At 43.4% G+C, this 27,504-nt stretch overlaps 1 protein-coding gene across 13 annotated transcripts in view; it reads left to right on the top strand.

Moving 5' to 3' along the window:
• macf1a (microtubule actin crosslinking factor 1a) overlaps positions 1-27,504 on the top strand; it is a 236,795-nt gene that overhangs the window by 190,633 nt on the left and 18,658 nt on the right. For 10 of the 13 annotated variants that reach the window (XM_042434975.1, XM_042434969.1, XM_042434978.1 and 7 more), the window contains 19 exons: positions 12,830-12,991; positions 13,135-13,305; positions 14,979-15,145; positions 16,114-16,273; positions 16,882-17,208; positions 18,610-18,694; positions 19,532-19,758; positions 20,842-21,048; positions 21,137-21,364; positions 21,540-21,758; positions 21,861-22,064; positions 23,024-23,032; positions 24,047-24,272; positions 25,212-25,438; positions 25,714-25,836; positions 25,946-26,047; positions 26,330-26,431; positions 26,757-26,930; positions 27,214-27,369. In XM_042434975.1, coding sequence (XP_042290909.1) covers positions 12,830-12,991; positions 13,135-13,305; positions 14,979-15,145; positions 16,114-16,273; positions 16,882-17,208; positions 18,610-18,694; positions 19,532-19,758; positions 20,842-21,048; positions 21,137-21,364; positions 21,540-21,758; positions 21,861-22,064; positions 23,024-23,032; positions 24,047-24,272; positions 25,212-25,438; positions 25,714-25,836; positions 25,946-26,047; positions 26,330-26,431; positions 26,757-26,930; positions 27,214-27,369 — 3,276 coding nt within the window. The remainder of the gene's footprint in view (positions 1-12,829; positions 12,992-13,134; positions 13,306-14,978; positions 15,146-16,113; positions 16,274-16,881; positions 17,209-18,609; positions 18,695-19,531; positions 19,759-20,841; positions 21,049-21,136; positions 21,365-21,539; positions 21,759-21,860; positions 22,065-23,023; positions 23,033-24,046; positions 24,273-25,211; positions 25,439-25,713; positions 25,837-25,945; positions 26,048-26,329; positions 26,432-26,756; positions 26,931-27,213; positions 27,370-27,504) is intronic. The other 3 variants (XM_042434970.1, XM_042434982.1, XM_042434981.1) reach the window with 1 other exon arrangement.

The following is a 27,504-nucleotide window of genomic DNA, read 5'->3' as shown; positions in this document are numbered from 1 at the left end:
CACCCCTACCTCGTCCACTCCTTCCTTACCTCCTTACACACCCTCCCCTCTATCATCCGCGCCCCACACTCCTCCTGTCTCCTCCTCACCTTCTTTGACGCCAACAGTTAGCCCCGTGCCTCCTCTCCAGCTGCATCCTCTCTGCAGGCAAAAGCAGGTTCACCCTGCGTTGCAGAAGCAACACAAACAGACTCACGTGGTGCCGTCGCCTTCCAAAGAACAGTTACCTGCCTTTAGCCAGACTCAGGCACCCCAGGTTTCTGGAAATACACCACAGCATAGCCCCAGTATATCCAGACAGGTGGAGAGAAAATGTGTGGAGCACAGATGGACTACTAGCTCTTCTAAAGCTGGAATTAGGCAGATCCCAGAGGAGCCTGTTGAGTCAGTTAAGACCTCAGATTCAGAGAGGGATTCTCCTCTTTTGGACCAGGACCAGGGGGACAATGCCCCACTCATCCCACCAAAACCAGTCTTCTGCCCTCCCACCAAAGCCCGCACATGGCCCCGCAGTATAACAACAGGGAAAAGGACTCAGGTGGGCCTGAGACACAACTTCCCTATACTCCCCCCTTTGCCCCCCCTATTGGGTGAGGATAACAACACTGATGAGGAGTCACTTTATCTACTAGACCCCCCATCTACATTCTTGAGGGAAGAGGAGGAGTTAGTATATGGAGGTCTGCCTCTTTCCCCTTGTATCAGTCAGGAGGGAGGTGATGAGGGACTGCTTGGCTGGGGCGCTCAGGGCGGTGACCTCAGAGAACGCACAGCCTCTGAGCTCAAATTTGAGGAGGACGAGCGCAAGATACTCGAGGAGCTCGAGGAAGAAGAGCAAGAAGACTCCAGGGAAATGTTTGAGGAGGAGGAGGAGGATGCGTGGAAAACAGAAAGGGATAAAGCAGAGGAGGAGAGAGCTCAAAGAGAGGAAAGAGAGTGGGAGGCAGTCCTTAAATTAGAGAACAGGGAGATTATTGACCAGTCTTGGGATAGGGAAACACTGGAATCAGAGGGATGGGATTTAACAGGCTCTTCTGGACATTGGCCTGTATTAACTCCCCCTACAGGGTTTGGAGGCCCTGGGGCCCCCAGTGCCTCACCCTGTCCCAGCTCAGGGGCTGAGTCAGACGACCTCTTCCTAGAGCTGGAGAGACAATGTCAAGAGGACGAGGGAGAGGAGGGTGTGGAGATGAGCGTAGACCCCGAGCCTCTCGATCCCTACACACTTCCTTGTTTAGAGGAAGAGGAAGAGGGGAGAGAGGAAGAAGCAAAGACTGCCTGGGTAGTTTTTGAAGGAACTCTTCCTCTAGATGCACTTAACTCTGTAGAGCCTGATAGTGTTGCACCAGGCTTAGAGAATACTACAAAAGACTCGAATTTAAATCACGCTGAGCACATAGAGCAGATTACAAACTTTGACTTGATGCGAACACAGGACCATGAAAAGGAACATGGTTTCATTGATGAAGAGTGTGATGTTGACTATTATGAGGATAAGGCAGAGGTAGAGGAAGAAGAGACGAGTTACCCGACAGACTCTGCTCTCGGTCACCAACTGGAGTCGGACTCCAGCGGGGTCCACATGTCCCAACCGGACAGAACCGGTATTAGTGACATCACTCAGACAGACTGTGAACAGGAGAGACCTGCACAGACCGAAACGGACTTGGATAGCGGGGCCTCATCGGAGCGTGATGGCGAGGACTGCGAGGAGAGAGCCACCTCTCCATCTCGTAGCCCTCTGAACCCTTACGCTGAGGAGGTGGAACAAGTGGAGGAGGAGAACATACAGGACGAGGGAGAATTAAAAGACGAAGAGGAGTTAGAAACCGAGTGGGATGTGTATGACCAATCCGAGGCAAGTTTGGACAGTAGCGAGGGAGTTCTCATGGATAATTCCCTTGAGCCTATGCACACGGTCGAAAAAGAAATCCACAATGAATGTACACAGGATGTTGATGCACAAACTTCCTGTCAAGAGGATTCAGTCCCTTCAGAGATTAACGAGCCTGACATGGCACTAACTTGTGACACAGAAGGAACATCCTTAGAGACAGAGAGCTTTGTCGGCCCCACAGATGTAGTCTCAGGGCTGGACATGCCTGTACAAGAACCAGATCTGGCAACTACAGCAGAAGTGACAGCTAGCACCCCAAAATCAGACTCTATTCCTCTTCTACTGCCTCAACATACAGACTCATCGCCCCCTTCCTCTTTACCTCAGTCACCTTCTAAATCTGACTCTTGTGGTGCTGGGTTGGAGAGTAAAGACTCAGAGGCCTTTGTGATATCAGATAGTTTTGTTTACCTGGCTGTATCTGTGCCTCCCCAGTACCCCAATGACTGTCCCCCATCTCCACTTGAAGACTCTATTCCCCCCAGTCCTATCCCGAAACCTCCCTGCTGCACAGACCCGGAGGAGGAGGGAGCCTTCCTTTCCCCTGACAGCTTTGTTTACATGGCAGCACCTGAGCGGCCCCAACCCGGCCCCTCAGATGTCAGCTCAGCCTGTGAGGACGTTCAAGAGCTGGACTTGGACTCGTACTCCGAAGGGACCCAGTCTGGGATGGACGGAGTAGAGTTTGTCCTCGGCTCTATGACAGGTGACAGCGACTGGGAGTCTGATGGCTCGGCTCTGGACTTTCCGCCGCTGGTTTCCAGAGACCAAGCCTCGGACCAACTCGAGCCAGAGCTACAGAGCCTTTTTACACAGACAGAGACGAGCCAAGCACAGGCCTGTGGGCCCCAGGAAGACGAGCCCCAGACGGGGGCCACAGATTGTCATACAGAACCCGTCTCAGAATCGGGACGGAGCTCTGAAGCAGAGAATGAATCAACAACAATATTACCGTGTTTCGACACTGACACACAGGCAGAGGTATGCTCTCATTTTTAATTTTTGATACATAACGAAGAGAATTGATGGAAGACTTCTTATTTTATGCTCTCTAGACCACTGTGCATCTGTAGTAGTGGTCATACTGTAACATGGGAGAAGACATAAAAGGAAAGAGCTTGCAAATTGCATCTGGCAGGTGGTTCACTTTGCATTACTCACTTATATATATTTGGCATTCAGGAAAATCACTTATCCAGAGTGACTGGAACATACTGTACATAAGAGTAGAAAGCAGTGTCCATAAATACAGTGCCAAGAAGAGAGAATTAATTGAATTCAACCATATAAAGCCTGGTGTATCACTGTTGCTTATCCTAAAAGAGTGGATTGCTAGGTGAAGAGCAGGAATCTGTTTTTAGCAATGAATGCATTACATGTGGACATGCGGACACGGAGAGGCATAGCATGGAAAAAGAATTGGGTCAGGTAGCCGAGTGTTGACTATAACCGATGTAGACATAGCATGGAAAATGTATGTGGGGGGGGGGTGAAGTTATGTAGACGCCATAATTAGCTAGTTGTGTTTCAGTAGTAGGGCTTTAAATGATTGCAATATGATGCTCAGAGGGGGGTTTTGCTACTTATGGGAAACTACCCTCAGTGTGTATACAATATGTGTGCGTGTATATGTGTTTGGGTGGGGGTCAGTGCTAATCTACAGTGCATGCACATGTCTGAGATTGATCACGTGTCGGTGCGAAGCTAAAAGAGCACAGTGTGCCTGCGGCCTACTTATAATGTTGATCTCAAGTGCAAAGTTTACAACATTTATCTCAAGGGTCCACCATTGTTGTGTTTACACTGTCCATATATAGGAAACAGAATGCTTCGGGCGTATCCTAGCTGTGTATGTACATGAAGTAGTACAGGCCCAAAGTTTTCCATCTTGTTTAAAACATATTTAAAAAGGTACTTCTGGATGACTTTCAGTGTTTGGGTTGATTCGGTTTCTAAGTCACAGTATGCAGTGTCACAGTATGCACAGTGTCACAGCTGTGTACAGTCATGGATCTGAAATGGATATTCTATAAACGCTACAAGATTGGCTTGGCACCGAACCGACAGACAGCCGTCAGCGCGGCTGTTAGACTAGTCTCTCTCCGCATTCATTCATCAGCGTTCATTCTTCAACTTGTTTTGTTTGTGTGGTGTCACTTCTCTCACATCTGCTTCAGTGTTTGAGTGTGTGGGCTGCATGCAGAGGTGCGTATAATGTGTCTCATTGTGACAGTGTGTTTGACACCCTGTCATGCTTTTCTAGGTGCTCTGCTACGACTCAATATCTGGCCCAATATCTGTGAATTATTATGCTAGTTGACAGTAAGGTCTCTCTGTTTGCATTAGAAAACACAGTATGAGGTTATAACAATAATAATAATCCAGTCTTAATGCATTTCACCACCAAAATGTAACCAAACGACCTTCAGATTATTTGCTGTCTCATCACCGAATTTTAGTCGAAATAATTTTAAGATGAAATGTTTCGAGACAAACACAGTAACCTCATTACAAACCCGTCGGTAGAGATTTAATGCCAGGCAGAGAAACTTGATTATTTGTCATTGATGCACATCATGAGCAAGCAGTGTGTGATTTGGGTGACCACTGATGCGCCTGACAATGCGAACCGCTGGCCCTCGTTTATTACATTATATTTTCCATCAGGCACAAGTCGCCTGGCCTGACCGGTCAGTCACATCTCATTTACTCTGTCCTGTGTGTGTGTTTGTGTGTGTGTGTGTGTGTGTGTTGATGAGTGCATTTGACTGTATGTGTGTTTGTGATAATGTTTGTGGGTCTTTGGTTGTGTTACCGATTTTTTGTGTCTTTATGTGTTATTAGTCCTTGTCTGTTTGTCCTCTCCGCGGTCACTGCCTCTCTGGCTTCAGTTTAATGTAATCAGATGTCCACTCAGATCTAACAGTGGAGACATTAAGCTCTGCAGAGGGCTGTAGTGAGGATGATGTATAACAATATCAGGCTTTACAAGGGGAAAAAACTTTTGAAAGTCAGAAAGAGAAACATTTTTGAAGTAAAAATGATAAAAAGGTCACTCTTCAGGCCCACCTCATGATGTGCATACTTTCTATACTGTAGGTTTTGGAGACATGTTGTGTTTGCTTTTGATTTTGCATCATTATATAATGCCAGTTACTAGTTAAATTCTCATTTTCCTGGTCAGACATAGAAGAAACTGGAAAGCCTTTTAAAATACAGAAGAGCAAACTTTTACATTTTTTTTTTTTAACATCACTGGAGGCTACAAAGTTTCTTTCAGGGGTGTTTCGAGACATGATACTTGGCTCCAATTAAAAGTTTTGTCCCCAATGGAGATAACTAGCTTTTAATAATGCACGTTTTCTCTAAAAAGTTATTTAAAAAAAAATCCCTGTAGTGATTTTCAAGCTCGGTACGCATATTAGTAATACTCTGCAACCACAGAAACATGCAGGGTTACTTTTTTTTTTTTTTCCTTTTCATAATGAATGATGGATGATGTTTTGGAAATTTGATACTCCAGTATTTGTTCACATTTCTCAAAGGTGACACATGCACTTTTGTTGTGTGATGAAATCCCCTTTTTTCAGCCATGCTCTCCGTCTCCTCAAATGACTCTCTTTCTCTTTCCCCCACACCTCCCTCCCTTTCCCTCTCCCTCCTCCTCCTCCTCCTCCTCCTCCCCTCACCCACGCTCGGATGGTTTTGTTGCCGAGATAAGGAGGTGAGAGGTAAATACTGTAGCTCTCTGTGAGGGAAGCTTCCTCTGCCAACATGGCTACACAAACTGTGTGTGAAGTTGTCTGGGGAGTATAAACTTAGATATGAGATAACAACGTGCCAGTGGTAACACTGGAACTGTGGGCTGGACTCTGCGGCCTGTTGTCGCTCCTTCGCTGTCTGTTTTCTGTCTGTCGTACACTGACCTGTCCCAAATTTTCCTTCCAGTTCTCTGCCTCTCTTATTTCTTTCTTTTTCTCCACTCATTTTTTATTCTCACATCTGTCTCCTCTCTGCTCTCTCTTCCTCTTTCTTTGCACAGTATCTCCTATCCACTTTTACATTCTGCCCCAATGCAAAACTAAACTAAACAACAGGCAATTTTCACATTAAGCCGGTGTTAAAAATTAACTGAAAAATGACTAACAGAAACGGGGAGGACAGATTAAACAGAGAGGCACTGACAAGAGACAAAGAAGCAGACACAAAAAGAGTTATGACGGGCGACAGGGGAGGTTGGGTGGAGGAAAGCTATTGTTTGCACGGTGGAGCACCTTTTAGCGCTACATGAGGCTTTGGTACAAAGATAAGAGAGAGCCAGGCTGGCAGGCAGACACACAAGCAGAAGGTCTTTGGATTAATATGGAGCTCATTTTTAAGGCCCAGTGTGTGTATGTGTGCCCCAAAAAACAGACAGACAGACAGATGGACTAGCTTAGCATGTTGTTTGATGAAGTGGGGAGAGGGAACGTACAGTACAGACAGACTGACCGATGGCTGCATACGCACAGATTGAGAGGGTTTAGTTCTGAAATAGCGTGTTTCATTCATAACTAATTAGGATTTGTCATCTGCAGCTCCGAGGTTTAAAGGGTGCCTTAAAAAACCCTTGAATTGTCTGTATAGACATAAAGTCACATAATGTTTTTTTAAATCTGCATGAACACAATCCAAAGAGATTTCTATTTCTTCAACTGTTATAAGTAATTTACTGTTTTTCTTTTTGTCACACAGCATATTTATATTTCAGAAGTTCTATAACCAGTGTGTCGTTGGAACTGCTGGAGGCTTCTTTCTCCAGCTTTATGTCTTTAATTTTGTTTTTATAATCTGTTTTGACATCAGCTTTGAAGAAGCATTTAAAAGGTCTTAAAGGACCCCACTGTACTGTGGGTTTCTGAAATCTGCATATTCTCCCCATTTCTGTTCCAAATCGTTTTCAATACACCACGGAATATTTGGAACAAACGGGCCGAGAAAAGACGAGGCATTGAAATACAGATGTTGAAGCTGAGAGAGAGAGAGAGAGAGAGAGAGAGAGAGAGAGAGAAGCAGGTGTCTTCAGGTCTGCAGCTCATACATTTGTGTTTTGATTGATGTGATAATTCTGGTTCTGAACAGCCGCCCCCAGCATAAACCTGCGAAAGACGGAGTGAGAAGGAGGAGGAGGGGGGCGGTGGTGGTGGTGGTGGGGGGGGGGGGGGGGGGGGGGGGGGATGTTCTCAGGAACACAAAAAAAAAAAACATGAAAGCAAAAGCAGGAAGACATTGATCTCCCGTTGGAATTAAATGTAGATGCACTTAAAATGTGAAAAAAGTAGATCAAATATTTGAAGCGTTTCTCGATGGTTTTCTATGTATCCTTGTTTCTGTGTCTGCTGTTTCATCACTGCTCTCTTTCTCTGTCATATCAAGGAAACAAAGCACTTCAAAATGGCAGAGCAGTAGCCTTTTCTGTCTCACAGTGAGTTAGCAGTAAGAAACCCACATATATGGGAAGAACAGTCATCCCATGAATGAATAGCATGAGTAAGTTTTAACAAAAACAAACCGTTCTCTTCCCTAGAAGAGAAAAAGATTCAATGATAGGACAATACGGGAAAGAAACAGAGCTCTGAGCCAACTTGTTTCGAATGCAGCCTGCATTTGCATGAGATTTGTGTCTGTTTATTTGATGTTCAAACTAGGACACTGGTTCAAATGGGTTTTATTAACCCATTAACCCTTTTATCCCCGTGTCATAGATGGGTCATCCTCTGGCTTAAAGCAAAGCCTCACTGGAGAATTTATTTTCTCCCGTCGAGGTTTGTTTGGAAACAGATTCCTTCCTCGGCTCCCTTCCTCCTCTCATTCCTCGTTCCATTAAAAGAGAAAGGAGGGAGCGAGGAAGGATGAGGGTTGAAAGACAGGAAGTGAGTGAGTGAGCGAGCGAGAGAGGCGAGGGCAGAGGCAGGAAGAGAGAGGGGACTGGATGAGGTGCGGGGATGAAGGGAGAGGAGAAGAGAGAGAGAGAGGCTGATAGCAGCTCAGAATAAAGTGCAATGGCTGCCATATTGCTTTCAGGAGAAACACTTTAGCCATGGTGCAGTATATCCAGGCTGTTCATATTTTCCTTCTGGGTTTCTATTTATCGGACATATGCGGTAACGCTTCCTGTCTTACCTCCGCTCGGCTATTTTTTAATCACATTCCAGCCTTATTTCACCTTCATTTCAGTCCAGCTGTGGCACTAGTTTCAGAGGCAACACTTTAAAGACATTTTTTTTAGTATGACCGCTAGATAGACCCATCACGTAGTCATGGAAATCAGTTATGAAGGAAAAGGAAGATGAAAGGAGAGGACACAGTTCAGAGAGCAACTTTAAAGCCTCGATAACATGTTGGAAAACGAGCCGGACAACATCCTGAACGCTCAGAAATACATTTTGTCGTCGGGGGATGCAAATTTTTTATGTTGTCAGTTTCCCTAAGCATGAAGTTATTAGTTCTCATTAGACAATAAATGCAGCAATGACATTAGCAGGTTATGGTAAACATCCTTAGGGGCTTTTATTAGTAACGATCTGTGTTTAGATTAGGAGTAACATGTTCCTCATCTGTCTTGATTAAGAAATTGATTGCCCTTGAGTGATGTTTTGGACACGCGCCATGAAAGCAGCCATTCCTCTCCTCGGCGTTATTAGCTCCTCAGATGACAGCTAAATATAGAATATAGAGCATCAACACATATGTGCATGCACAGCAGACGTACACTCACTGGCTGCTCATATTCTTAAAAAGTTCACACAGTTGATCAGAATATTACTGAGATTATTAGGATCATAAATGTAATTAGCCGTAGCTTTACCCTACATGTATGTGCTGTATGTTGTTACACAGTCATGTGCTTTCACACTCATGCACACTGTTTGACCTGATTTGCTACCAGTGAGAGGACCGTTGGTGTTCAGTGACTTAAAAAAAGGTGTGATGGATGTTATAAATGTTGTCCAACATGATAAAATTGATGTTTTTTTTTTCTCTCTTGTTCATCTCTACCTCCAGCAGATGTTTCCATCTATTAGTTTCATTATCTTTGTTGTTCTGGAAATGTTTCAGTAACTTATCGACACATCAAACTTGTCCACTTTCTCTACTGAATCTGGCACAAAGCACCGAGAACTGGACTGCAAATTCCTGCAGTGGTAAAAATTTAAAATATTTATCAATACTTTATCAATTCTTCATAACGTTTCAGCAGCCTCTCAAACTGATCTCTATTTAACCAGACATATCAATGCAAACAGTATTTAGCCAGTATCAGGCTCTCATCTCCATTCCCCCAGCTTTAGTCAGATCTACTTTCATCCCAGTGTTTTTATCGCCTGTCCACACTGAACTGCGGCTAATGTGAGAAAGCCAGTGTGGATTTGTGGTCCAGATGGAGAGACGGAGTAGGGAAGAGTGGGAGAAAAGAGGAGGCAGCTGCGGTGTGAGGAGGGGGGTGAGGAGGGGGAGAGCAAGACGAAGCAGCAAGCAAGCAGAAGAGGTAGAGGGATGAGTGATGACATGATGAGAGGAAGAGGAGGAGGAGGAGGAGGAGGAGTAGGCACGAGGATGACAAGTGCGGTGCTGATAGTTAAGTTAGAGCTGGGTTAAGAGCGTGTGCGTGAGTCGCTGTGTGCTGGCTGAGGTGGGGAAGAATGACAAGTATGTGGGACATTTTCCAGAGCTCTGGTTTAGTGGATTCAACCACTCCGAGCTGGCGAGGGAGAGAAAGAGCAGAGAGGGCGGCTGAAAAAGAGACAGAAAGGAAAATAGAGAGGAGAGAGAGGAAAAAAAAAAAAAAACAAAGGAAGAAGAAGAGGAGGGAGAATGGAAAGAAGCACACACACAACCTATAACACGTTCATATACATCCTAGTGTATGTTTAGATGATGAATGGGTGTACTTTCCCTGTTTTTTCCTTTTCGGTTCCCCTCTATCTCTGACACACACACACACACACACACACACACACAGACATATACACACACACTCCAGGATAAGGCGTAGGGTGGAGCAGGTCATGGCTACAGCTCATTGTTGTTCTGGCCGACAGACTTCCTGTTCCAAGCAGCGATGACGCCCATCACCACAACACAGCTGCATCCAAACTGGACAGGAACACACACACACACACACACACTTTTCATTCATATTCACTGGTGCACACACACATTTATACCTGTGGAACACTTCATCATTTCTATTCAAACACACAATTATAGATATAGATTCATACTTGTGCACACTACACACAAACACATGCACTGATTTGGAAGTATATGCACACACACACACACACACACACACACACAGAGAAACAGTCTTGGCAGGGAGAACCTGTAGTTTGCTGCCATATTTAAACCAGATGAGCAGAAACCTGTAAACCCTTTGATTATGACCCACTGCGAAGACTCAGAAACACGTTCCAGCTCAACCACTTCAAGCCGATCTGCAACACCAACAGTGTGTCTGCAGGATCGTAAACATCCTCAACATGTGATAAATCTCAGGCTTTGACAGTTTCCCATCTCTGAAAGTGATGAGATATTAAAAAAAATCCTTTGTTTAGACTTTTTGTTTGGTTTTTTTTGGTGCGTATTTCATCAGAAATCATCAAAGAATCATCACTTTGGCGGAAAATTCAGTGGAAACTAACAGGATTCACATTCAGCGCTGAAATATAACATCAAAGATTTACTTTTATCCAGCTTTTAAGTCACGCTTATCCTGTTAATACTACCGTATTGCTTCATTTCTGTGGTGAAAATGAGTTGAACTTGCTGAAAAATGTAGACTCTCCTCTCCAGGTGAACAGTCTAGTCCTCAAATCTCCTTTCAGAACCACCGTTAGTCTGTCAGAACCACGTTAGTCACCTGGATGTTTATTGGAGGTCATAAAATCATTTGTCATAAGATCAAAGCTTTGCTCATGTGACGACACACAAAGAAAGTAAAGTAAACAGCATTTATTTTTCACATGTTTTCATTTATTTCATAAGATACAATCATGCGTATGATGATATGTAATGAGTTGTTATTATTTTTCCTATTGGACACCCACAACAGTTGTGGTTTTTTGCTACTTCTTCCAGGCCATAATGGTACTTTACTGAAACCCAAACCTTCATTTTCACATTTTCCCTCGCTCTGTATTGTCACACCAGCTATTTTTCCTCCAGCCCTTAGACTCACCAAAATGTTTTTGTGTGTCCTCAGTTTTGCACGTCTGGTTATTTGTGTGTGTGTGTGTGAATCTGTCTGTTTGTGTGGCCGTCGGGGTTTGGCTGCCGCAGCATCACTAGACCGCCAGACCTAATTCTCCCTCTGAGGGCCTATCTTGAATGTCAGGACGTCTTAAACGTTTTGATGTCAGCGACCCCCCACATCACTTCCACAGACCTCCGTTTGACAGTAATTTGTCTACGGGGCGGCCAAATGGTGAGATGTTTAGTCGGTGGTGGTTAAGAAGGTTCCCACCGGTCAGGGATTCGGTTGAAGCACATGAAATTGTGAAAGTTGTTTTGTGGATTTGGAAAATCGTTGGACGGTTTACAGGAATTTAGCAGAATGTTTTTTTTCTCACAATCATTGAATTAGCTTTTGGTTTTGGAGTATTTTTTTTTTTTTTTCTCCCCATTTTTGTTCCCTTTAGAGGAACAACATGAGCTAACCAGGCTGGAACCAAATTTTATAGTTCAAATTATGAAATCAAAAGAAATAATGAAAAGTCATATAGTTTAATCATGGGGCCATAATGGCGCCTCATGGGCTATTGTATTATTATTATCATGGTATCAAATTTAATTGATTCCTTTAGTCTATAAAATACCAGAAAATAAAAAAGATGCCTTCACAATTACTGTGAACTTTCTGTTTTTAAATTGCTTGTTTGGTCTGACCAACATTTAAAAACTTATATATATATATACATATATAATTTGCAGTGGTGTAAAACAAAGAAAAGGAGCAAATTCATATATTTCAGAGGCTTGAACCTGTGTATATTTGTTATTTTTTGCATGATAAATCACATAAATAAGTTTGTAAGTAATAATAATAATGGTTGAAATGATTTTCTGCATCTATAAATAGTCTTTTGAGTGAAATCAAATCTAATATCCGTCGTTGTTGGGGGTCTCACATCCTGAACGTATTTGGATATAGGGGTCGTACATGTTCACTATGAGTGAGGAGCTGTGTTGGCTGCCGCTTTGTCTTTTTCGGCCAGCGAAGTAAAGTCTGGTTGTCTTTAGTGTCGGATATCTGCCTCTATTGTCATCACAAGATGGCTCCAGCCCTCCACTGTGGCGTGTGTGTGTGAGTAATGTGGCCAGACAGGCGAAGTTGTGCTATAAATGTGTTTCTGCTTGTGTGTAAATTTTTTTTTTTTGTGTGAAGGCTGTGTGCACCCATGCAAGTGTGTTAGTGTACTCTACAATGAGTGTGAGTGAGTGTGTGTGCGTGTGTTGTCGACTCAGCCTTTTCCAGCCAGCCCCTTACTCGTCTAACCCTCTAATCCCCATAATCCCCCTCTCCCCCTCCTCTTTTTTTCTCCTCCCTCCACCCTAATTTCTCCAGTTCCCTTCCTGTCTCCCACTCCTCCCTTATCTCTGCACATCCCTCTGTCTGTCTGTCTGTCTTTCATCTTCTAATATCCAGTCACTTCTATATGTAGGTAAATTATGTGGGACAGTTCACTTCCCATTTGTCGTCACGCAGATTGAATGCACCGTGTATTTTTGACTGCTGCTACTATACTGTCATACTGTGACTCTTTCAAATAAACTAAGACCTAGTTTAATACTTCCTTCTTCTCTCGCCTTTTCTTTCTTTCATTCTTTTATTAATGACAAATCAACCCATCACTTAATCACTCTCTCTCTCTCTCTCCTTCCCTCTTCCAGGCGGTGGAGAGAGACCAGGTGGACAGCATTCAGCCGAAGCTGCAGCACGTCAACGCGGTGGGTCAGGGTCTGATCCAGAGCGCAGCCAAACATACGGACACCCAGGCGCTGGAGCACGACCTGGAGACCACCAACCTCCGATGGAACTCACTCAACAAGCGGGTACGACTCTATATGTTTGTGCTGCTTCCTGCTCCTGATGATGATGTTTTTATAGAAAAATCAAAAGCTTGAAACCGCTTTCTCTCTTTTTTTTTTTTTTTTGGATTATCTCTGCTCTTATCAACTACTCTCACTGTCCTTAGGTTGCAGAGCGGATTGCCCAGTTACAGGAAGCCCTGTTGCATTGTGGGAAATTCCAGGATGCTCTGGAGCCTCTGCTCAGCTGGCTGAGCGACACAGAGGAGCTGGTGGTCAATCAGAAACCTCCATCTGCAGAGTACCGCGTGGTCAAGGCCCAGATCCAAGAACAAAAGGTGAGAGAAGGATGTATGGAGTGGAGAATAAAATTGACTTTCACATGAGATGACACAAGTGATAAGAAACCTGTATTAATAGTGAAGATAAGACCTGAAGCATAAAGCAGGGAGCTCCAGCTGACATGCTTTAGTGGAATCAATCATCGGAGGGAAATTTAGGCAACCAGTAGCTTATACAACACATACAAAACACCAATACACAAGAATAAAGAATACAAACACAGCAGTGAAGTTAGTCTAACCACCAGAACCACTACAGAGAGCTGTCACTATGATAGAGTACGTGCAAATGGAGGTAGTGCAAATGCAAGACGATTAACATGGCAAGAATAATAATCACTGTAAATAATATAAAACAGAAATCGGAGATAAATATATACACAAATACAAATTGTGCGTAAGCCTCACACAGCCAGTAACCGACTGTCCAGCAGCTTAATGACAGATGACAGTTTTTTGAGATTGTTATTAATTTTTCATCATTTTATTGTGAAAACCTGTTTTTCTAACCATCATACAGGGTGAATTTAGACATTATTGATATTCAAATGTCCTCAGTGTCCTTCAACCACAAACAATAGATATTTGAATGACAAACACAAACACACACACACACACACACACATACACAGTCAATGATCCGTCTGCCTGGCATCCAAGCGGCCTCGGTTGACCGTCTGCCAGTCAGACTGGCATAAAAACAAACACACACACACACACGGTGGATATGTATTGTTTTCAGAGACACCCTCACACACTTTTCCTTGTTTATCCAACATACACTTCCTGTGTTTGTGCACATGAGAGCGCTGTAGTCCGGGCCGGCGATCAATCACACGTGTTTACGTCCGTGACGGAGAGCGGTGTCAGTGTTTGGCCGAGGGAGAGAGTAAACTGAGGAGAGAAGTGCATTTCAGGAGCTGAACCGAGCCGTTAGGACCAGTTCAAAACAGAAAGAGACTTCTGTCTACGCAGGAAGGAAGGAACAGTCGTGTATGTTAGTTTTTAATGTGAGAACAGTTTGATACCAAAGAAAGTGAATAAAAGTTTGCTCCAAAATGACACGTCTGCCTTTTGAAAAGCCGATTCTACCCTTATAAAATAATATTTGATCATTCAAACGTGAAAGATACTTGAGAACTTGAGTCTTCTGGTTTTACAGACTAGAAACATTTCAGAGGAGACATTTCCAGAAGAGCAGGATAAATTCTCCCACCCTATTTGCTTATTTCATGCCTCAAACACATGTTCTGTAACAAATCAAACAATTTTTTTTCCTGCATGTTTAGAAGAATAGATCAATTGTTTGGCTAAAGCACATTTTCTGATTGTTTCAGCCACAAGTGTAAACACTCTGTCCCGTTGCAAACATGCAGTGATTAGCTTTTAAGGACGGATTGATTACGGAACATGTTGACGCTTAGAAAAAGTACAATTTATCAAATTTAGTTTAGCAGTATGCACTCGGTTGCCAGTTTATTCGGTGCACCTGGCTTTCAGTAATGCAGTCTAATAAAACAGCCCTGTAATAAATCACGAGGAGGCTTTTGGAGGCTGTTTGTGGTGCCGTTGAGTTGTGTTACATTATAAACTGAGAGATTTTTCCACAGTTTTGTCCACCCTATGGTAAACTAGATACTACTTCGGTGTGTGTGTTTCTCTTCCTCCAGCTGCTCCAGAGATTATTAGACGACCGCAGGCCGACGGTGGAGATGATCCGCGCTGAGGGAGAGAGGATCGCAGTCACAGCGGACACTCAGGACCAAGAGAAGATCCAGATCCAGCTCCAGAGTCTGGCAGAGAGGTGGACTGACCTGCTAGACAAGGCCAGCAGCAGGTAAGTCTCCGCTATAGTGCAAGAGGCAGCGGCATTGCTCTGGTGCCAGCATCTGCTACGCTAAAAGTCCTGGAGCAAGTCACTAAAATCCACACCAGCTCGTCTGATTTAATCTCTGACCAAGGGAGAAGGGAAGTTAGTTCCAGTAATAAATACTGAATTATGATGTTGCTCTTGGTCATCCTTGCACATGTGGTTAATGCTTAATGTCTTAAGTATTTCTAAATGACTGTTGGCACTTCAAGCACACCAGTTTTGGCCTGTTTTTACATCTAAAAAGTCAACACAAATAATTTACCAGAGAAAAATTCACAGATTTGACTTGCTGTAAATATGTGGTTTGGGAAAGTTATCAGTGGTGTACCTCAACAACATGTTATTTAGTGGTTATGTTCCCCTTGTCAACTCTGCGTGGTTCTTTTTAACACGAAAGGATTGTATCATTACTTTTGGTTTCTGCGGTCTACAAGTCATTTCAGAGGCTCTTCTGTTCACCAGGGAAAGTAATGATTCTCTGGGGGGAAACATGAGCACACAGGGCACACTCACAGAGCTCAGATGGCTCTGCTCACATAAAGAGTCCTAATGTATAATATCTCTAACATATTCATGCCTCACAACTTTCTATAAGGCATGATTGTATCATCCTTAATGCATAAGTCTTATACTGACACACACACATACAGAAAAAGGCAGCCTCCCTCTCAGTATGCCTCAAATCACTGCAATAATGAATTGTATGTTTATGAAATTCTTTAAAATTGAGTTATACATCATAAGAATTCCATGAACATTTGATAAACTGTGTTTATAAAAAAGATGACAGCTGTATAATACAAAATCAGGTCTCGGTCGAGCAAGCGACATACCAAAATTTTAAAAAAAATATCTGTGAAAGCAATAAAATACCAATAAAAACACAACCCCTCCCTCCCCCCCCCCTCCCTCTCTCTGTCTCGTCCCTTCAGGCAGCGGCAGTTGGAGGAGCTGCAGGTTTTGGCTCTTCAGTTCCACGAAGCCCTGGAGCCGCTGGGGGAATGGCTGAGCGCCACCGAGAGACGCCTGAGCTCCGCCGAGCCCATGGGAACCCAGACGGCCAAGATCACCCAGCAGATCGTCAAGCACAAGGTACCGTTTGGCCTCGAGGTCACAGAGACCACCGTCCCCCTGCTGGATACATCACAAGTTTGATGCCACCAAAAAATGAAATGTGATCATAAATTATTATATGAATCAATCAGCAGGAGACGAGAGACTAGCTCTAAATATTATTGGGATTCCAGCTTTATAATCCATGTTTGTGCTGCCAAGAAACCACAAGAGTAACGTATAGTAACAAGCATATGGAGTCAGAAATGCTCCTCCAATCAGTCTCAGTTTAACTTAATGGAAGGATGACAGGAGAGGAATGAAGAGCCACATGTTAAACACATCAGTTAGTTACAACTCAAACATAACCTCATACAAGTTCATCTCTTGCTTCACTCGTGTGAGGATGAATTTCCTTTTTATTCATTTTTTTTCTTTGTGTTAAGTTGTTTTAAGTTATTTCATTCACTCATCTGTTGACGTCAATTTATGATTTCCTGTTGAAATATGATTTATCATCTGCATGTTCGTATTTTAAGTTTTCATTCATCTTTTTTTTTCTGTTGTTCTACTATTCTTTTCTCACTTCCCTTCACCTTCTCACCAATCACACACACACACACACACAAACACTTAACACCTCCCAGGCGCTCCAAGACGACGTGTCCTCACGTGAAGCTGAGGTTGACCACCTCGAGTCCCTCAGCCAATTGCTGACCCCGCTCAGCTGTGCGGCCGACCGCGATTGGTTAAGCGAGCGCGTCGGGGCGGTGAGGTCGGGTCACTCTGAGCTCGCTGAGTGGTGCTCCAGGCGGGCCGGCATGCTGGAGCAGGCGCTGGCCAACGCTCAGCTGTTCGGAGAGGATGAGGTAGAGGTGCTGAACTGGCTGGCGGAGGTGGCTCAGAGGCTGTCTCAGGTCTCCGTCCAGAGCTACCAGCCTCAGCTGCTAGCCGAGCAGCACAAACACACACTGGTACGACTTCATCAATGTCAACCTTTTGAACATGACAGCAGTACTCAGTAACACTGTAAGGACATTACTTATACACATGTAATAGTAATGAGCTGATATTTTGCTTTAAAGGCATCAAGTACATCATCTTTTTGAATAAAGATAAATCACAAAATTATCCACATATAACTTTATATACAGTGTAACATGATAGAAATGAAATCATAATTATTATTAGAGTGTTAAAGTTACTACAAGGAACTTTTAACTGGTTATGAGACAGTCTCATGATGCCTCTATATGACCTACATAAGCAAATGAGACCATCAACGAAGAGAGAGAGAGAGAGAGAGAGAGAGAGAGAGAGAGAGAGAGAGAGAGAGAGGCTATTTCTATATGGTAATGCTAATGTCTGCCACCGGCTCAGATTCCCCGCAAAATCAGACAAACTATTTACAGCACGCAGACTGGAAGAGCCTTTGTTTACATTACATGTAGCATTGTAGCATGAGAGAGTATAAAGACATCACCAGTCTCTTAGTTTGATAACGTTAAAAGTAAAGTCAGACTTGCTGTCTGCTTCCTGACACATTTAAAAAAAGACGAGAGAAAAAGAGAGAGAGTGTGAGCGAGCTGAGAGCACGAGAGAGAGAGAGAGACAGCAGTAATGGTTGAGTAAGCTAGAGAGTGAATGAAGAGAGCGAGCGGCTGTGTAGTGAGAACAAAGGAGTGAATCTGAGAAATAAAACGTTATTTTCTGATAGTTTCATGTCAGTTATGTTCTACAACACAAATAAACACCCACACCTCCGTACAACCCTGCAGGAAGGTGCTGCATCGCTGCATTTGATGTGAACGCAGCCTTATATGTAACCTAGGTGTCTGAATGGTACTATTAACAAAGTTTACTTTGTCTCACCATCATCATGTTACATTTATTAATTTTACATAACCACAAATAGATACATTACCTCATCGCTATGCGTCCTGCAAACAGCTGTGTTTAAAAAAGGAAGAAAAAAGTATTAAAAATAGCCGAAGTCGAGTCTTTCTCTCACTCGCTTCTAAAACAAATGCAGACACTCGCCAAGATCTTTATGACACGAGTTGGCGGTGCTCATGGGAAATGCAGTCTTCATTCCAGGAAAACACTACTGCTTTTGTCCACAGGGGCCACTAAAACCAACACAAAATGAAAGTTCCTGGTAGTAACTCTAAATAGAGATAAACCAGTAACACACACTGGTGGGGCTTGATGCACGATGGATCATGATACAATTGACAGAAACATTTTCTTCTGTGTGATTGTAATATGAGCTTCTGCTTTATGGTTGTAAAGAACAGATATGAAGCTCACGCAGTGTTTAGGACAAAACATTTTTATTTTACAGGTGTTAACTTTCACTCTTTCTCTTCTCTCAGGCTCTAAACGAGGAGATTGTTAGTAGGAAGAAGACAGTTGACCAGGCCATCAAGAATGGACAAGCCTTACTGAAACAGACCACAGGTAATATCTGACCTCTAAACCTCTTTACCTTCATCCTAATCTGACTTGTTTGTCTCCTGTTAGAAAGAGGATATTAAAATAACAATACAAATAAGCTTTCAGGGTCTTTAATTTTATCTTTGGTGCTTTTAAAGTTAGTGTTAGAAGGCGTCTAGACTGGAATCATCTTTTATATATCTAGATGATGAAATCAATAAAGCAGTCAATGTTTCTGTATAGTGTGAAGTTTTGTTGTGAAAGAAAAAGAGAAGCCAAAAAAATAATACACATTGTGTTATATTCGCCGAGGGGTAAATGCTCTTTATTCAGTGTTTTATGTGTGTTGTCAGTAGTTCACACAGCGTCTCTGCAGACACAGAAAGAACAGGCTTAGTGAGAAAAACAGCTGAAAGAGACGAGAACACTGTTTTCTTGTAGTTGTTGTAGATTCACATCCAAACCACACATTTTTAGATCAGCGGTGAACCAAACTGGTAACATCTGGTTTGTGTTTCTCCTCACATTTCATTATATTAGCCATGCCGACTGCTAGCACCATTAGCGAGTTGATTGTTGGCCAGTGAATACGCTGCGTGTGTGCACTGTCATGTTTACATGGTTAGGCAAATGTTGTGGCCGTGAGAGTTATGCCAAGCTGCCAACCCATGGGTGAAATTGTTTTATTGAATATGTAAATTAGAAGAATTTGAAGAATTTGGTTTTGTGTTTCATTCAGTCACATTACGCGTAACAGATAACTGCAAAAGGGTCATATATGGAAACAGAAAACTTGCACTCTGATGGAAGTTTTGAAAGCATCAGGACAGTCCGTGACCTGACCCGCGTGTCTTCCTGCAGGTGAGGAGGTTCTCCTGATCCAAGAGAAGCTGGACGGCATCAAGTCTCGCTATGCTGAGATGACGGCCGGCAGCAGCAAAGCCCTCCGCACCCTGGAGCAGGCCCTGCAGCTGTCCACCAGATTCGCCAGCGCTCACGACGACATCAACCAGTGGCTGGACGGCGTGGAGGCGGAGCTCAACAGTGTGGAGCCTGATGCACTTCCTGCCTACCAGGAAAGACAGAAGGTAGGAGGAGAACAGATAAGTGTGTGTGCTGTGTGTAGAAGAGAGGGATTTTTGAGGAATTAACAAGATTAGATTTATTAATATGTATTTATTTATGAAATTAAACTGTGTTTCTGTTAAAAAGGACATTTTAATCCATTGCAAATACATTTCAATTAGAAACACATCACTAAAACTATTTCATTGAGCAGCAGAAATCCATTTGTGTCTTTGAAATACAACATATAAACACTCTGCAGAGCTTTAAGTTAGAGCAGTTAGATACAGTATTTAGTAGTGATGGTGGATTGTTTAACTAATTCACATAACACTTCATCGCTTCTTGGTGTATTATCTCTTGCCAGTGAGTCACTTTGTTCAAAATGATTGTTTGGAACAACAGTGTAAGAATTAACATCCACTTCCTTGTATACATAATATTTCACTGTTATGTGTTAGAAATGGTAAGACATAACAGTGGTTCCAGTTGTTTTATTTAACCGGCACAGATGTACTTCCTCTGCATTTTTATTGGTTTGTTGAAAACACTTAAAACAAGAAACTCCTGCCTCACAGAATGATTGATGAGAGCACTTGAGTGATAAATTCATAAAAACTTAAAAGACTTAATCGTCTACATTTTACACAACATTAAACAATGTTTAAAGATTATTTCCCCATAATTGAAAAAAAACGGTTCATACAAAGTCTTATTTGAGCTGTTGGAAAAGAACAGCTCATTTGATGACAACCTCTGTGTGTAATGACATTTTCAGCCGTTCCAGTATCAGCCTACCCGCAGTAGAGTTACCATAGAAACATTAATTTCTGGGAACTCAATAACATTTTATAAAAGCTATTAAAAAAGTTATTGCCATTTAATTTTGTTGCTGCCGTCCAGTTTTTTTCACTCTACGATGACATTTACAGCGTTTATCTTCTAATACGTTTTCAGTCTCACATTTATAACGGAATCTTCGTCGTTTTGTCAAGTTAATTCAGCTTTTACATTTGTAAATGAAGTCGTATTTGAAAAGTACATTTTTCCATTTAACATCATAGCTTCTGTTTGCGAAACTAACTGTTGACTTTTCACTTGTTCAGGAGCTGAAGAAAGTGTCGGCAGAGAAGCGTCTGGTGCTGGACACAGTGAACGAGGTGGGCAGCGCCCTGCTGGATCTGGTGCCGTGGCGAGCCCGCGAGGGTCTGGACCGCTTGGTCGCTGATGCGAACCAGCGATACCGCCAGGCTGCTGAAACCATCAACCAACGTGTACAGCTGGTACAGGCCGCCATCCAGAGATCACAACAGGTATTGCGGGCAGTTCGACCTCAGTAGAAATTAATGCTTTTCTCACCGTGAGGATCTAAACCTGCTAAACACTAACTTCTCCTTTCAGTATGAGGAGGCGGTGGATGCAGAGCTGGCCTGGGTCGGGGAGACGGAGCGCAAGTTGGCGTCTCTCGGTCCCCTCAGCCTGGAGCCTGACGTGACTGTAGCCCAGATGCAGGTGCAGAGGGCCTTCAATATCGACATCATCCGTCACAAAGACACTGTGGATCAGCTCCTCGGCACCAGAGACGACATCCTGGAAACCTGCAGCGACGCCCAAAAGGATGCACTGATGGTGAGTCGCTGATGGATGTAGAGCTGTAAGAAAAGGGCAGAAGAAGAGAAATTTAAGTTTGTTTACACTGGTAACAAGTGAAGAGGAAGTAAGACTTCACTGTAAACTGTAACTTAAGTGCAGCGAAAAGAATCTTAACTAATATCTTTGTGTCTTCATTTTTCTTCTTCTGCAGGTGAAGACAGATTCTCTGAGTGCTCGTTACGATACAGTGAGCCAGAGCCACAGCGAGCGGTTCGCTGCTCTCGAGCAGGCCCAGATTTTGGTCGCTCGGTTCTGGGAGACTTACGAGGAACTGGAGCCGTGGTTGGGCGAGACCGAAACCCTCATCACCCAGCTGCCGCCACCAGCCATCGACACTGACGCTCTACGACTGCAGCAGGACCAGATGAGGGTAAGAAATGACACAAAATAACACTCTGGCTCAGCTTTCTTCTCATCGTCGTCACTAAACGAAGAGTTTTACTTAATTTCCATGTTTTAACTTCCTCTCCAGCTGCTCAGAGAGTCCATCGCAGAGCACAAACCCCACATCGACAAGCTGATGAAGATCGGACCCCAGCTGGCCGAGCTCAGCGTCCATGAGGGTGCGACGGTGACGCAGCGCTACACCGAGGCAGAGAGACGCTACCTGGCCATCAAAGCGGAGGTCAAGGGTCGTGCAACGGCCCTAGACGAGGCAGTGTCCCAGTCTGCACAGGTACAATAAGTGTTTTTACCGCTTGATTTATGAGACCAGACCTGAGTCTAATATGTTTTATTATTTAGTTTACTCGGGTACTAGAGAGCGTCAGAAGCCTTTGACATGACTTTCAGTTCAATTCACTAAACATAAATTAAATTTAGTGGATGAATTGACCTAATTTGTTAAACTACACGCATGTGGCCCAGAGTGCAGATTGAAGAATTACTTGTAAATGCTGTTTGGCTCCGGTGTGTTTATAGCTTAGTTAGAGTCTGCTGCCCCAGACATGACAGGAAAGCTGTGACATGATTACTAAACAGCATGAGGTCGTTGTGAGTGTTTGTTGCTTGGTTAACACTACATGATAATGAAGATTTATTGTGCAAAGTCTCAAGTTTGGTTAAAGCTAGGTATTATGTTTATTTGTATATTTAACATTGTAAAAAGTGTATATATGAATAACAAGAGGCTAAAACTATCACTCAAAATTCATCATTCTGACTTTTCTCTGTCACATCATCTGTTATTCTAGTGTAATTTTCTTTATGGATATTTTTATTTTCTCTTTGCACTTCATTTCATGAGACGTCATTGAATCACTTGTGTTGCTGCTGTGGATATTGCCTGTCAGTTCTACTGTACGCATGTCTCGGATTTAACATTGTACTGTTTCTCCACCCTCCATCCCCTTCAAACCGTTTCCATTTATCGCTCCCCTTTCTCTTCCTTCACCTGCACTTCCACACTGTCCTCATCCCTCACTCCGACCCTAAACCATCCGACCCCCTTTGTCTCTCCTCCCTCATCCTTTTTTAACTTAATCCTAATCTCCCCTCATCAACCCTCATCCATGCAACCCCGTACTCGTTCCCTCAACCATCCCATCCCTCGTTCATTGTGGATGTGCTGTGTGTGTTGCCCACCCCCTCCCACCACCATTTTCTCCATGGTCACTGCTCACTGCAATCACCCAGCTGGTAGAGGTAAGACCACTGACTGACAACATCAAACTGACACTCAGGCCGCGGTTACACTACACGAGTTGGTCGACTAATCAAATATGAATTAATACTAAATCACTAATCTCATGCCGGTCAAGCACTAAAGTACTAAACTTGACAGACAAATAGACAAATTACAAATGTCCTTGAATACATATTGTTTAAAAATAACAGATGATCATCCATTAAATGCACTCAGTGTCCCTCAGCTTTGCCACCTTTGAAATGGTAAATGTCTGGATTATTGCTGTTTATATTTGTTCTCCTACATTTCAAAGCTTTTAATTATCTGAATATCGATTGAAACCATGTGTCTACCAACCCTGAGTAACCACATACCACTGAATAAACACTGTTAAGAGAAATCTCTTTTTGTCTAGGAGTGTAGACTTGGATTAAGCCTAGTCTAAAACTGAGATGATTGATTTTAGTCTAGGCTTGATTCAGGTCCTTGAAACCAGTCGTAGCGCTCCTTTTGTATCATAAGATTCTTTCCCTTATGACTATATGAGGTTTGTTGTGTTATGTTGTGATCAAGGAATTTAATTTCCCCCAGATAGATTAAAAAAAAAGCCCATCAACTCAGTAGTCTGTCTCCTCTCTTGTCCTTTAATGTCTCCTGAGTCCTTTAGGTTGGACTGTACTGTTTGGATTAGTATCTCCCTCTTGTGTGATACAGTAGATCAAGTCCAGCTTTGTCAGAGTTACACAACTTGGTGACATGCTGAAAATGAAATATTGAGATATTACATAAAAGAACTACAAGGCTTCCACTTGAATTTTCTCCGCTCTGCACCCACTCCTTGTAATAGTTATTTTAAAAAAAAGCCTAAAAGCTGATGTAGTCTGAGTACAGATGGATGACCACCCACATAATATCTCAGTATTTTCCCACTTTCAAAATGTCACCTAGCTATCAAACCCAAATCCAGCAACCTCAACACAGTCTCTCCTCCTCCTCATAACTGTCTCTTCCAACTCTTCTTCCGTCTACAGTTTCACGACAAGATGGACCCCCTGTTGGAGACCTTGGAGGGGGCGGTTCAGCGGCTGCGGCAGCCTCCCCCGGTGGCGGCGGAGGTAGAGAAGATCAGGGAGCAGCTGGCGGAGCACCGGTCTCAGGGGCTGGAGCTGGACAAACTGCTGCCAAGCTTCTCCGCCCTCTGCGCCCGCGGAGAGGAGCTCATCGGCCGAGCTGCTCACGACGATCCTGCTGCCCAGGGTGAGCGGCTGGGATGTGCCGACATTTAGATTGACAGACAGGCAGGCAGCCATAAAAGTAGTTCTTTAAAAGTTTGCTTTTATATTGCATTTACTGAGGAACTTCTGCACAGGTAGCCAGCAGTTAGAGTGGAAAATTCATTCATCGTATCTCCAATACATTCATTACATTTAATTAATTACAATCAATATTGTAATTAACTGGGTTGATGGAGGGTTTTATGCCAACAGCAAGGCTACCTAAACAACTAAACACTGCTGCCAATTCTTCCTGTAGGCGTTGAAGGTGTGGTTGTAGTAATTACTTTTCCATTTAAAATCACCTTCTTTTGTCTGCCGCACTCAATAACTGCCAACAAGTTGTACAAAGCGTTGCACAATCAACAACACAGACTTAGTTTTCAAAAAGCGTAGAGGAAAGAGAGAGAGGATCAGGCTCCTGTAATCTGGGTGAAACATATTAAAATCTTATTTTGGGCTTCAGTCCAACAAGTTCACTGACTGAACAATCAGCTGGCCAAAGTAAGGCACTGTTTTACTGGCACCGAGCCAGTGGGCAGACTTTGTGAAATGGAACCAACTCAGGAATGAAGTTCTGCATATTTCTTCCAACTCCACCACTCGGTGACGCAAAACACACATTCATCTTTGTTCAACTGCCCTCTAAAGAACTTTGTGCTTTGATGCCCTCCAGCCCTCCACGCTCCATCAAAATGAAAGGCCTCACTGTGCGCTCATGGTGGGAGTAGTCTGATGAAAGACTTAACAGGGCTGGACACTAGATGGCAAAATACAAACAAGACATAAATATCACACTTATTAAAACTATCTTTCATAGTTGTAGTAATATTAGACTACATTGCTAATAAATACTTCCCAGTGTGCTTCCACCAACTTTTCCCTGCCAGCCTATTTAAAACCTGACTCCTCTCTCCTCCAGCTGTTCGTTCCCGCCTCCTGCGCCTCCGTTCTCTGTGGGATGAGATCCGTCAGCGGGCCGAGGAGAGGGAAGGAAAGCTGAACGACGTCTTGGACCTGGCTGGGAAGTTCTGGGCCGATGTGGCGGCGCTACTGAGCACGCTCCGAGACTCCCAAGATATTGTGAAAGAGCTGGAGGACCCCGGTGTGGACCCATCACTCATCAAACAACAGATTGAGGCTGCTGAGGTATGGAGAACATGAAGGATGGGAAGACAGAGGGGTGGGAAAAGGATACAAACAAGGGGAGGAGGCTTTGTTTTAGAGGTACAGAGGGAGAGTGAGGGATTGAGGGGAGATCCTGTGGTGAACTCTCACTTAAGGAAACAGATCAAAGCATTTGGGTTGTTGAGAAATCTTTAAAGAGGAAGAAAAAAAGTAAAGAGACAGGCAAGATAGATGAGTCTACTTGGTTTTTTTTATTCTAAACGTCTCAACCTGATGTCCCTCTGTTCCTCCACTAGGCCATCAAGGCAGAGACGGACGGCCTGAGGGAGGAGCTGGAGTTTGTCAGGACCCTCGGGGCTGACCTCATCTTCGCCTGCGGTGAAACTGAGAAACCTGAGGTCAAGAAGACCATAGATGAGGTGAGAAATGAAGACCATGTTCACTCTTTCTTTTGGTTCTGAAGAACACCACTCTTGTGTTAACCCTCTTTCTTCCCTTTTCCTCCTGTTTTTTTTTTTTTTTTCTCAGATGAACGCTGCCTGGGAGGGCCTGAACCGCACATGGAGAGAGAGGATGGAGAGACTGGAGGAGGCCATGACCGCCTCTGTGCAGTATCAGGATGCACTGCAGGTTTGTACATCAGAGTCAGTCTATGTGTAAAGTTAACTGGGCCTTTATATATCAAGGTTAAGTGGACTAATCAGTATTTTATCTCTAGACATCCACCGATTGACAATATTGCATTTACATTCCCATTCTCGTTTTTTGAATATATGTAAAATTTCATGAAGCAATGTGTAACATAGCAGCAATATCATAACACATAGAAACCAGTCACATTTTCTTGAGCTGTTTTATTGATTATGTAAATATGAACTTAGTGATGAGATGATGTTTCTGTATCATTTCCAGTCCATGTTTGACTACCTGGACAACGCAGTGATCAAACTGTGTGAGATGTCGACAGTGGGAACTGACCTGGGAACCGTCAAACAGCAGATTGAAGAGCTCAAGGTTTGTATGATACTTTAATTTTTCATTCCTCGCTGATAAACTAATCACTCATCAGTGAGAATATTGTATTCACAAGCTTTATTTTTAGAAATAAATGTGTATATAATACAAAGGAAATTCACTTTTGTGATACTTACTGTTAGTTTAGAAGTATTTAGTTAATGGTCAAGCATAAGACTCTGTGGTGGGAAGTTTGTATTGCATGATATGGTCCTAAAATGTGACAAATCCATATACATTTAATATGAAATTTACAAATCATATTTGCACCAAAAACTGACTTTTCTTTGCCTGTCTCCTCTTCATCTCTTTCACACTTGAGCAGCAGTACAAGGTGGAGGTTTACCAGCAGCAGATTGACATGGAGAAGCTGTGCCACCAGGGGGAGCTCCTGTTGAAGAAAGTGTCAGACCAGACAGACAGGGACATGATCCAAGAGCCGCTGACCGAGCTCCGACACCTCTGGGACAACCTGGGGGATAAAATCACCCAGAGACAGGTAACGTGACCGCATGTGGCAGCTGTTTGGCGGAGCAGTTAGTAGTTAATGTAGCAGAACATTAGTGAATCATCCCTGATTAACACACTGAAACTGCTCCAACTGGCTTTATTCTGGAGCTGACCTCCAGCTCTTACCCCAATGTTTCCCTTGGGAAGTTGAGGATGTTGGTCTCTGTTGGCATTCTGGAGGACTTCATGTATTTGACAGCTGCTTTTCATTACAGTCCAAATATTTGAATTCCTATTTTTAAAATCTTGCCTCTGTCTTTCTTCCACCACAGCACAAACTGGAGGCTGCCCTGCTGGCTCTGGGTCAGTTCCAACATGCCCTGTCTGAGCTGCAGGCCTGGCTGAACCACACACACACCACCCTGGACACACAGCGACCAGTCAGCTCTGATCCCAAGGCCATCGAAATTGAGCTGGCTAAACACCACGTATGTTTCCATTCATTACAAACTGAAAAAAAAAAAAAAATGTTGCGTCTACTCTTCTGTTTGCTGTTAACAAGATTTATTTTTTGAGTTATTCTTCTTGGTCAGGTTGTAAATTAGCTTGTTTAAAGGCTGTTT

The sequence above is a fragment of the Thunnus maccoyii genome, chromosome 15, assembly GCF_910596095.1.
Source record: "Thunnus maccoyii chromosome 15, fThuMac1.1, whole genome shotgun sequence".
Classification (NCBI taxonomy): domain Eukaryota; kingdom Metazoa; phylum Chordata; class Actinopteri; order Scombriformes; family Scombridae; genus Thunnus; species Thunnus maccoyii.
This window is presented reverse-complemented; position numbering and strand designations above follow the sequence as displayed.